Below are 12116 nucleotides of genomic sequence, written 5' to 3' on the forward strand. Positions count from 1 at the left end.
CCTATTTTGGGGCCCATTGACAGCACTTGCTTGTTCTCTATCCAATTGAAACCAGTTGCAATGGAGTTTAAGACAAATGTTATGTTTCCATCCTGCTATGTTGATACGGGAATTCTATCATAGGATTTTAGCACAGCCAAACAAATGAGAAATGCTTGCTGGGTTGACACTAAAATAATGTATCATCCCAAGTGCCTGGAAGTGGCAGTCATGGCTTCTTGCAGATGAATGGTAGAATACATCAGTTTTAAAGGTCTAGAATGAGCAGTAATTCCAGTCATCATAAAAAAATCATATAACATTCTAGTGTTAAGTCTATTGCACACTTGTAACCAATACAGAAATGACCCTGACCATTTTGTACCACACCATACCGTTCCCAAAACATGTTCAGTTCAGTTTGGTGACCAAAGTGAGCTCAGGATTTATTACACAATTATTTTTAATAGGATGACATATGGATTGAAGGCCTCCCAGTATATACAAATATTTTTTATATTTCTTTGTATAAAAAAGTACAAGCCCCATTCTGAACCATATGGTACTTACAAACATTTATTTTAGTCAGCTGATACAAAACTGTAAAGATTTACATAACAGTGTTTACAAAGTGCACTACTCTGAGACATCACAAAAAAGTACCTTCAAAAGCTGTTATACAATCATTTTGGACTGTGTGGAATAGTTAGGCACCTCTTTTAAAATATTACATTTTACCACATTAAAACGCAACAATACTTGAGGCTTGTTTTAACAACACTGATGTGATTTCACAAAACACACTGGCACAACCAGAAAGATTTCCCTAACAACATGACAGGCTCTAGTCTATAGTATGTTTTGTACCTGCTGTTGAAGCCTCTAGTTGCCTATAGTTTTGGTACTTTTTTCATTCTTTTTAAACAACTAAACAATGAAATCTGTGTACTTTCTCCATGTGATATGCCATATTAGACCTTTGAAAGAAGTCCAGACTCTGGAGCGCTTGCCTTGATGATGTTCTGAATCTCTTTGAATTTCGGGTGGTCTTTATCAGAAACCAGCTGTAATAGTACTGATTCACTTGTGGTCACTATTATACCAGTGCGAGAAAGACGCTGTAGGGATAAAAAGGAAGATTAATGAATTGATGTTTGAACAATTAAGATGGTTGTTGCATTGATTCTTCATGTAAACAATTTCATAGCTGCAAAATCAAAATACAGCCAACAAACCAAGGTCTGGCAAGACATTATGAATAAAAGGTGTGAAATAATTGCCTATAATGTAGTGTGAAACCTCTTTTTATAACTTCTCCACCGTCATTAAAATTAGTCTCACTCTTTTTAAAATGTCTGATAAATGAGCCGTTCTGATAAATAACTGTTCATCCCTGTTTGTCCTGAGTAATTACTAAACATATTTTGGTATATTTGTATGCAGAAAAATAATAGTTTAATTTAATGAAAAGGGGACAGATGATAATGTGTACTCTGAAGCATTTCAGAACAATCATTCCTTAATGCCAAAACATAAGATTCTTAGGTCCTTTGCAGATTTATCCCAATATCCACCACTTTCGCTTGCAAGTGCTTTCTTAAAAATGTGGAAACTGAAGCTCTTTCTTTTTCAGTTGGCAGTCACAAAATGTTAATGAAACCTGGTTTACTCCTATGACTCCCAAATCCACTGTATGTGTATGGATTAAGAACATATACAGTACAAACACGTGCACTGTCACAGTCCCTTCTAACACATCCACCTCCTTTTCTAAACCAATATGTTCTTTGCACACAGCCCTCAAATCACTGTGAGAGCTTTGGGGAAAAGCAACAAACTTAATGGTGTCTGGTGGAACATTTCTTTCTAAAACCAATTTGATTTTAATTGTTTGTGTGGTGAAACTCTGGTTTACCTCGAGTGCAAACATTCTGTCCATCATGCTTCTTGAAGAAGTGGAATCAGCTATGATATGAACTTCTAATCCCCTGCCAAGCAAATCCAGTGCTGTTTGCTGAATGCACACATGGGTCTAGAATCAAAGGAAAAAATAATCAGTCTGACACTTTTTTTAAACTGGACATTTCCAAATTTCTAACTCTTCATGGTTATTATTAACTCTGTGGTTTTGTGTCTATCACTATCATGCTGTGATTACACAATCCTTCTGAACTCTCCTGGACACTAAAGCATATGGAGTGATGCCTGCAACTGCTGAAAAATACAATGAAGATGAAAACCCAGAAACCCATAGTACACATCTTGGACAGCTGCAGTTTTGATAAGCATGCAATAAAAATGATCATCCTCTGTTTCAAGTAAATGAAAGGGTGAGTTTAACCATTAATACAAAAAATAAATTAACTTCAGTCTCCAAATGTATCAGATGTAGGTAGAAATTTGTAGGAGATAAACGGGTAGGTCAGGAGCTTCAGATATCAGTAAATACCTGAGGTATTACAACAGAACGTTTAAAAAGAAGCATGTAGCCCACTAAGCATGGGTTTGGCATGGGCTCTTCTAACAACAGACCCACAGTCCACTTCGAGGTATGCAGTACTGACTGTTCAGACTGACAGACTCGGTCACTGTCTTGTGTCAGACACACATGCCGAAAGACACACCCAAGCAGCAGGCTTCAGTATGAGAGCCATTAAAATATTCAGCATTTGCTTTAATTTGTAAAAAATGTAATCGACAGAATATAGAATGAACCTTTGGGACACAAATGGACATTTTAAAAAATTGTTAACAACTCTGAATTTTTACAAAACTCTGGTTAGAGGTTAGAGACTGAATCAGCATTCATTTATTTTTTGCATGGATCTTTAACACATTCTGGCTCTGAATGTTAGAAAATATCATCATCCCTCACAAAATCTGAGTCTAAGATACTATACACAGGTCCTCCATATGCCTCTACCGTAGCAGTCCCCTTTCAAAAGACGTTCACTATGTTTTCATTTCGGACTGTCCTCTTTAAATACTGTATATCCTACAGGGATTAGCTCATATATGGAGTTTACTGCCATTAGCTTTTCACTGGGTATGCTTTTTGTCTCTCTGGGCATTATATAAACATATACCAAAAACTAGATTAACCTTTTTAAAACTGATCTAGCTTTGGTAAAAAAAAACCTCAGTAACATAACAGAACTTATTTTATATTTCCATTTGTCACCTGTCAGAAACAATTTTTCAGTTAAAGGTCAACTGAACTTGAATTATTCATTTTTATTAACATAAACCATGCTTGAAAAGTTTAGAAAGAATAACACTCAGCTTATTTAAGGTGCACAACAGGGAATGCCTGAAAAGTGAATAAAAATAATTACAAATTCCTAAAGCTGGAGAACACCAATTAAAACTTGCACCCAGATTTTGTTTTTCAGCATTCATTGTGTCTTGGCTGGTCAAGTACACACAACATTTGCAAACTGTGCATCATGAACAATTTCTCTTCACTATCTACCTACTGTATGTCAATTCCAGACAACTTTCAGAGCAAAGTCAGAGTACTGTATATTGTACTGGCATTTTCACTACCATGACATCTCTATTCCTTTTGACAGTGCATATGTGATCTAAGTGTGGCAAGAGAATCATGTGAAAATCTAGAACAGCAACCGACAGCTCACTGTTTAAAAGATGGGCTCTTTTAAAGAGGCTGTCCAAAAGAGGGTAGGGGAGAAGTTGTATATTAAGCGAGTTACCAAGAAAAAAAGATCGAGCAGTGTTCATATTGTATATTCATCATGACCCTTCAAAAAGAAGTGATTATACCTGCAATTATAAAATATAAGGTAATGTTCTGCAGAAGACAATGCAAACCAATATCAGCAGATACAATGATGTTATGACTTAAGACTTAATATTTTCAAACCAGTCCTCAACCTGGTACCATAGGAACCAGTAAAGAAATATTTTCATTACTGGCAGGTGGTAAGATGGGAAAATCTGCACATACACAGTATGTAAACCCTTTTAAGCACTGAGGCAGAGTACTAAGTTATAAAGGTTTGGTTAAAAAAGAAATGGAGAATAATTTGTTTCACAGAAGTGTTACAGTGTCATAGAAGCAATGTTTCAACATTTCAGTTGTTAGATGAATCAGTGCGAGAAAATAAAACAGATGAGAAACTGTCAAAATGATCTGTAGCAGCTGCAGTAAAATAAGAACATGGTAGAAATCTAGGGCAGGAGCAAAAATAATCTTGCAGGTTTCAGAACTGGAAGACCTAGTTGTTTCTGGTTTTTGTCTCAACCAAGTTCTCAGTTCTACTGTTGGTCTAATTATTTAATTAGTTGCATAACTGTAATACTTAATAAGCTCTGAGGTTGTTTATAGGCAACTATTCCTTTAATGAAGTGAGTAGCTTGTACAATCATTTGTAAGACTTTAAGAAATATACCCAATTTAGGTCATTTAAATGACTACTTAGGTTAGAACAAAACCCAGGAAACACGAGTCCCTCATGAGTCTGAACCCGCTGATTTACATGTACTGTTCAGTTTGAGCATGATTAAGATAAAATGGCTGATCTGACTTTTCATCAACTTCATGAATTATGAAACCATTAAGACTTGAGATAAAATGCAACCAAGAAAAAAATGCCGCACTTGAGAACTGGGATTGTCTACCTCTGATATTTTGCTGGTTCACAATTAGGTGATTGCATATAATGGAAATGTATTTCATTCTTCTGTGTCACATTACAACAGAAAAAAATTGAAATAAAATAACTGGTCAGACTACTGCCAGTTACTATGTTCTTCTTTAAAATGAATGTGTTTAAAGCATTAATGCTTTAAGTCATTTTTTCTTTGAAAGCATTTATTTTAAGGAGAAATCACTAAGCTTTATCTATAACACTATATACATCAATTAAAAAAAGCAAGATTATACCATTCTGTATATGACTTATACAACATCGTTTTGTACTTTCTTTAAATGAAAATGAAATGAAAACTACATTTTTGTAAATTCTACAATTTCTGTTAAAATCATTATGGTGATTAAGACTTAACCCAATATGAGAAAGTAAAGGAAAGGTCTGCCAGCTATTTTAATTTATCTTCTTTAATTCATGCAAATATTAACAGTGTAATAGATGAGGCATAAGTGTCTCTCCTTAATGTTAATGCTTTGCTCTTTTCAAAAAGATGCACTCTTAAAGAGAAGACATGGAAATCAGAAAGTGTAACACTACTATGCCCAGTAAGCTTCACATGTAAATATTTTACATTTATTGTTTTTAAACATTTTAATTAAATAAGAATACTTTAATGATGAAGGCTTCGTCTTGTGCAAGGTAAACAAATATCAAGTTCAGAGCTTTTTTTGTTACAGCCTACCGAATTAACTATGATCAAACAAAGAGCAGGTTGAACGCATATCCTTCACTGAAATCAAATAGAAGGTTCACTATTTCACTGTCACCATTCCAGACATGTCAGATGCAAGAACAAATGAAAAGTTAACAAATGAAAGGAAGGCACTCAACCCATATACCTGATTTGGTTACTAGTAGCTAACTGATCTCATGAAGCCATTTCTTTAAAGAAACCAGGGTATCAGCTTCAACAATTGATGCAGACCTTTACAAACCTGCGTCCTGTTATTAGATTGAAAACAACATTGATAAGAAGCAACATTGCTCTTATAACACAAAATCTGCAAAATGAGGTCTTATTAATGCATTGTACAATTTTAACGTGACACATCTTCATCGATTCATAAATTCTACACTTTTAACTACACTCCATGACAGTCGTCAAGAAGATGAAAGTGATGAGTCAACATAAACACCTCAGTCTAAATGGCTTTATAAAAACTCCCAAGCATTTCCCATTTTGTATCTATAGTTTAGATTTTTGTTACCTGCATGTAGTTTTGCACCTGGCTACATTAAATGTCATCAGCCAGGTAATTCTCTTGTCTTGAATTCTTATTCTCTTTTGTTGCTTCTATAGCTTCTCCTAATTTGGTTTTATATTGAAACATAATGGGTTACTGTATAAAGAATTGTACAGAAATCTTATCAAGGCCTTCTAAAAATATAAATATCAGTCCTGCACTATTTGCTGCATTCTAGAGAACACTTAACAAGTTAAGGTAATAACATCTGCATCAAATGACTTCTAGAATCCTACTGCCATGCAGGGTTCTCCTGGTTTAGCTTCAATTATCATTACCATAACCTACCATGTATTCAGCTTTTCTAGTTAGTATGTTCTGCTCTATTGGCGTGTCATTTTATGGATGGGTGTTGCATTAGAAATGTTCCCAATAGAAACTATTACCTCTCTCCTGAGTTAATGCTGGAGAATGTTTGTTAACAGTCTATGAATAACTTGTCCTTAAATAAAATTGGTAGAATATTATCAGGTCCTGGAGATGTATCTGTTTTATATTTTTGTGCTTCAAATACCTGCAACACTTCTACCTCTTCTCTGCTAATAATACTTAACAAAACTGTCTTTTCTCCAGAGGCAAGGTGTCATTTTCTTCCAATAACTCACAACTCATAGCCTACCTGACTGTTTTTTTTGCTCCCTACATTCGTCTATCTGCCATATCAGTTTCACTCAAACAACAATGAAATGTTTTGGAATAAGTTTAAGAAAGAACAAGAAAAAGTCAGATGAACACAACAGAACACTCTCTGAGACAAACAGGGCAGAAGGGACAGGATGGGAAGTGAATGACTCCTTAAGACATGACAATGCCTATTCCTATTATTTGTTGCAATTGCTAACACAGGACTAGACTGGGATAAGAAAACTGAGTGATAAAATGCCATTAAATATTGTTTAAAATTACACTATAGTAGATGCATTTAAAAAGGAATTCAAGGAATTCCCATGATGTGATATCATCTAGTTCTAGAGAAAAGAATGGTATTAGCACTCTTAATGCACCCTAACTGGAATTGATTAATTAGATATGGACATTTTAACCACATTTCTAAACACCTGACAAGAGTTTGCCTGATAAAATGTTTGAAATTGTTTGTCTTAAGCATGTACTATTAAAAATCCTGCATACCTCATAGACAAGTCAAGTTATTGATGTCTTTTTTGTTATCAATTCTCGAATTCTCTTTGACATTTTACACTATATTGTATTAGTTTGATTAAATATGGTAGCTGGTTAAAGGGAAATTATATACAAATTATTGGTATATTTTGATTTCATGTTAAACCAAAATAAAATAAAAAATCAGAAAAGAGTCCCAAACATTTGTCTTCCTGTGTCTGATGGAGTCACCCACAACATTTCAGCACAGAAATGATGCAGAGCACATAAGGTAATACATAGAAATAAATATCTTAAATATGCAATAAAGAATACAGTGGAGGCGAAACAGATGCATTCGTCAAAAAAATTTACTGATCTCATTAAATTAAGTTGTTTCCTTAATGAAGATTGAAATGTTCAGAATGAAAAAGACAAAAAAAGCAGTTATTCAACCATATCATATATTGTTAATCTTTGTTTTCAAACTGCTTAGATAATTCTACGTTTTCTGTTATGTCAGGTTCACGTCTTTTAAATTAGCCTTAATTCTGCCCATTTTGTATTCAGACTACCTTGTTTTATTATGTACTGTATACAAAATCTGGAAGTTTGTTTTTAAAAGTAACACAAATACAAAGATAAAAAGAAGAGATATCCGCAATTTAACATAAAACAGTCTTACATACTTCAACTCCAAACAAGACGACACTTCGGAGTCCTGGAATTTCAGCAAGTGCAGCTTCAACTTCAGGTAAAACCATTGAAAATTTGGTTTTAGGAAACACTAACTTCGCCCCAGTCAGGTCCATCTCTGGTACTGTGCTTCCCAAGCCTTTAGGATATTGTTCAGAAACAATTACTGGAATCCCCAAAATACGGGCCCCCTGAAGCTAGGAACCAGAAACAGAAAGGCAGATCAACATGTTCAACCCCACCAAGAAATAAGCACCTTAAAATAGATTACTACTTATGCAGTACAATTCTTCTGCTTAGTGTTATTTACTCATCGCATACGGTACTATACTTCTACATAAACTAACTGCACTCTAGAATAAACAAAATGGGTTTGAAACATCACTGTGGAACTTGTCAAACTTTCTACTTGTCTTTCCACAGGAAGAAAAAATTGAAGAGGTTACAACTACAGTTTAAAAAAATCATATACACCCACTGAAGGAGACAAACCAGACATCAGTCAATCTACTGAGAGAAGGAACTTCTACGTTCTCATAGTGCACATTATTTTCTGTTTCTAGGGCCAAAGAAAGCAAAGCTTACCAGTCTTTGCCCAACGCTTATAATATCCCCAAAGTACTTGATGGCAGGTCTGAACCTTTCTTGCATGTCACAGCAAAAGAAAACTGTGCTTGAAGGAGTGAGGTTCCCCAATGTTGTCATCTGCACATATGAAACAAAAGAGCCCATCACATGTCTGCATCATAACAGTCCATTTCTATCAGATTGCAACAGTGCAATTCTGTTCATTTTTATACATTGAACCTACACTATACTAAACATCTGTTGACTGTTATCACATGACATAAGATTGAAGAATGAGTGTCAAACAATTATTTTTTGATTACTAAGAAAGTAAGGTTAACTTTTTCTTATTATGTGAAGAATGACTATAAACCAGAAACAAAATGTATCACTAGCATACCACAGCTATAATTAAATTATTCATTTTGGATTTTAAATCAAATTACAGGAAGATGTAAAACTGTTCTTATTGTAAATACCATGTCAAAACTGATAAAGAATTACAGTAAATGGAGTTAACATTCAATAATATATTGACAGAAAATACAGTTTTTACTATATGACAAGTATCATGACAGATTAATGGTAACAAATGAATACTTTTATGTCATTTAAAGAGAAATAGATAAAATCACTCAAATATACAAAGGAAAAAAACTTTCCTTTTGAATGCACCAAATACTTAAAATGTACTAAAATACAATAAGAGATTATAACACTGACAATGATTTTGAAGGTCATCCAATAATAAATTGCATGTCTCTTAATGTTAAACACAACAATATAAAAGTCTGACACGATTTAATGTCAATTTACATGTTCAAAATTGTCCACATAATAAAATTCCTTCCAAAATCATTATCATCAGTATTAAGCACAACCCAACATAAAATTAACTTTAGTGAAGGTGTATTATGACTATGACTCAAGTTCAGAAAGGTTTAGTTGCAATCATAGAAAAATGTACATACTAATAATCTATAGCATCCATCAACGCAATATCTGTAATTTTAATTATTTTGTGAAGACAGTGTAAGCCTTACAAAAAACAGGGCAGACAGTATTCCTATAAAAACAATCTGCAAAAAGCTTGGGATTCGATCTTATAGCTCTCTGACCACAGTAAAAAGGTTAAAAAACATAACTGGGTAACGTTATGTTGTTGTAACAGAAATCTGTTTTAGGCGCCATCAAATTTTTCAAGCTATTATATATATATAATATATATAGTATATATATACTGTAATTACTTTCCATTACGATTACAGGTAAACATTCACTTGGCTGATCAACAGACGTCACTTTTTAACACTTCGAAATTTGTGCCGTCATGGACCTGAATGCTTTATCCGTGTTAAGGAACTAAACTCAAAGATGGTAAAGGTTCTCGATATTTGGTGCACAAATCTTCCTGGAATATTAAGATAGGAAAAATATGGTACTGGACTATCAAGACCCACAGCTCAGGTGTTTAACATCTGCTCTGCAAGACAAATTGGGTAAAGCTGTCTGATCAAAGGTGAATACAAAGACCATTAGCAATGCATAAATAAAGCAAGCAGTACTGCTTTTTTTAACATTAGTTATGATAACAGCTGCAAATGGTAAATTAAAAATTGGGAGGGGGTTGTTGGTACAGTATTGGGTTGAACTAATCCTTATGAATAAATCTCCTTATTTTTCCAGTCAAGTTTCATATCGTGTTCATGACGATCTTGCATCTTCACTCACAGGACATTAATACACCTTTTCCACTGAAATGTGTAATAATTAAGAAACAGCACGTACATTTAGCTCCTAAGTCTAACCAAAACGTAAAAATGAATACAGCAAAAACACTGATTACAGAAACTTCTTCGGCTACCCACAATTACAAGCATTTAATAAAATAAGAAAAACTTACTTCCATTTGTAGTGGTACCAATCGTAGCTTGCATTTCTCTGCAACTACAAACCCTTTTGGGAGATCAATGTACTGCCCCCATTCTTCTGAAAACAGCTGGATCACAAACTTCCGGTGAACGTCAATCTGATCTCCGTACATCGACAAGAACTTCTGTATCAGAACCTCATAACCGGAACCGAGCGGAACCGACGAGGGCCGTGAGAAGACTGAGAAGGAAAATAGGATCGGGACGTGATTGTTGTTACCGTGGTGTACGTCCGCCATGATGTTTTATCTGTTGTGAGGAAGGCGGAGAGAAATCTCCTCTCTTCACCAACCTTTCAACCTTGACCTGTTGGAAAACCAATAAATTAAAGAAGGAAGGAAAACGGCTCGCGTCATCTTCATATACCAGGACTTAAAGCCTAGCGTGCTACAGTATATTAGTAATAGATAGAAGACCGCTAACTTGAGTAAATAAGAAACAGAAAAGTAGTTTCCTGCTGACTTGTGCGTGTCAGTGCAAGTCTCTCAGTTTGAAACTCTTGTTAGTACTGAACATCAATTGACAAAAGTGAAAACCAACCCCAGGCACTGAAAGTTACATGAGTGGCTGTACAGGACTAACTGGCATTTCCGTTTTAATGTTGATGGAGTTGTTTGTCTTCTTAGCCTAGGAAGTTTCTCTTTCACTATTCCATATAATGTTTTGTTTTTTCTCTCCATTTGCAGGAGAGTGTGAGTCACACCAATTTACAAGTGGCAGTTGAAAATCTCTTACTTGTTATTATCTGGTTTACCAGTTAGTAGCTACCTGCTTTTACTGTGGATTTAGAATACTTTGAAAAAAAATGGTGTGGTAAATTTGGGTACTAAGTCAGGCGCTCACGCACGTTTTAAGGTTTCAATTACATCAGCTACATTTTTGGGCAGAACACGTTCACTGTGAGAAAAATAACAAAGTAGTTGTGACATAATATTGATTCATGTAAAGCAGCGACGAGTTGTTGAATAGAAACAAAAGTTAATATAACCCCTTGTATTTATATAGATTCTCATTTATATATATTTTAATAAATATGTATATATTTTTTCATTCCTCAAAGAAATGTATGTGCAGGATAGGATCCACTTCACATCTGAAATACAGAACTCACCTAGGTGCCCTCAAGCATCCATTATGAGGCCTCAGTCCAGTACACAGTAGTTTACAGGTGCAAACGTTAGAATTTATTTCTTCATTTTAATTAGGAGGGAAATGTAAGGAAGACCCGATTGAACAAGCCTAAAGGGGAATATACCCAGAATACAGGTTTAACACCTCTACTCTTACAAAAAGTTCCACTGGGCTTTTAATAACAATTAATTCAGGGTCTCAGTTCAACAACTCAACCAAAAGGATGGGACCTTCTACAGCGATAGGTGTCCATTCACTATAGTGGACCCTTATAGTGGTTTGGAAAGTCTGGGCCAGAAGAGTAACACCTACTGGTCCTCCAACACCACTTACAGGAACAATTGGCTTTTCTTGAATCTCTTCCCCTAACCGATACTGACCTGTCAGCCAAGGTAGAAATGCTGCTGTCCAGTTAATGCAATTAAAATGTAAAGTTATTATATGTTAAAAAGTTGTGAAGGAAAGTGCATAACCTATACAAATAATACAGAAAGTGAAATGTTGATATCTGCATGTCCAAATACTTTAAAATTATACATTTCCATATTGCAGTTTATAAAGGATTTTCACAGAATATTAAGTCAGGCAAAAAGTATGAATCAACATTCGTTGAAATGAGCTGTGAAAGTACAGAGTTCGATGATCATGACAATTTAGAATTTATTTATAAGAAAAATGTAGTTATGAAATGCTACACCACACCAACATGCTAAACTGTCTCTCTCATTTTTATCGATGATGTCAGCAGCTGAATGAATTCCTAGGTTTCTGTAAAAGAAAGCGCTTCCATATTT

The 12116-nt window shown here is 34.7% G+C and overlaps 1 protein-coding gene across 1 annotated transcript; it reads right to left on the bottom strand.

Moving 5' to 3' along the window:
* Positions 1-537: 537 nt before the first annotated feature.
* isoc1 (isochorismatase domain containing 1) lies at positions 538-10653 on the bottom strand. The gene is made up of 5 exons (XM_006626835.3): positions 10164-10653; positions 8279-8398; positions 7687-7890; positions 1895-2011; positions 538-1097 (listed from the first exon to the last, which is right to left on the bottom strand). The coding sequence occupies exons 1-5, from the start codon at positions 10428-10430 to the stop codon at positions 951-953; spliced, it is 855 nt and encodes a 284-aa protein (XP_006626898.1). The 5' UTR covers positions 10431-10653; the 3' UTR covers positions 538-950.
* Between the last annotated feature and the right edge of the window lie 1463 nt (positions 10654-12116).

This window comes from Lepisosteus oculatus, chromosome 3 (genome assembly GCF_040954835.1).
Source record: "Lepisosteus oculatus isolate fLepOcu1 chromosome 3, fLepOcu1.hap2, whole genome shotgun sequence".
Classification (NCBI taxonomy): Eukaryota; Metazoa; Chordata; class Actinopteri; order Semionotiformes; family Lepisosteidae; genus Lepisosteus; species Lepisosteus oculatus.

Coding starts and splice junctions, on each gene's coding strand:
- isoc1 (XM_006626835.3), bottom strand. CDS start 10,430: ATGGCGGACGTACACCACGGTAACAACAATCACGTCCCGATCCTATTT. Junction 8,399..10,163: donor TGGTACCACTACAAATGGAA/GTAAGTTTTTCT, acceptor TCATATGTGCAG/ATGACAACATTGGGGAACCT. Junction 1,098..1,894: donor ACAGAATGTTTGCACTCGAG/GTAAACCAGAGT, acceptor TTATCCCTACAG/CGTCTTTCTCGCACTGGTAT.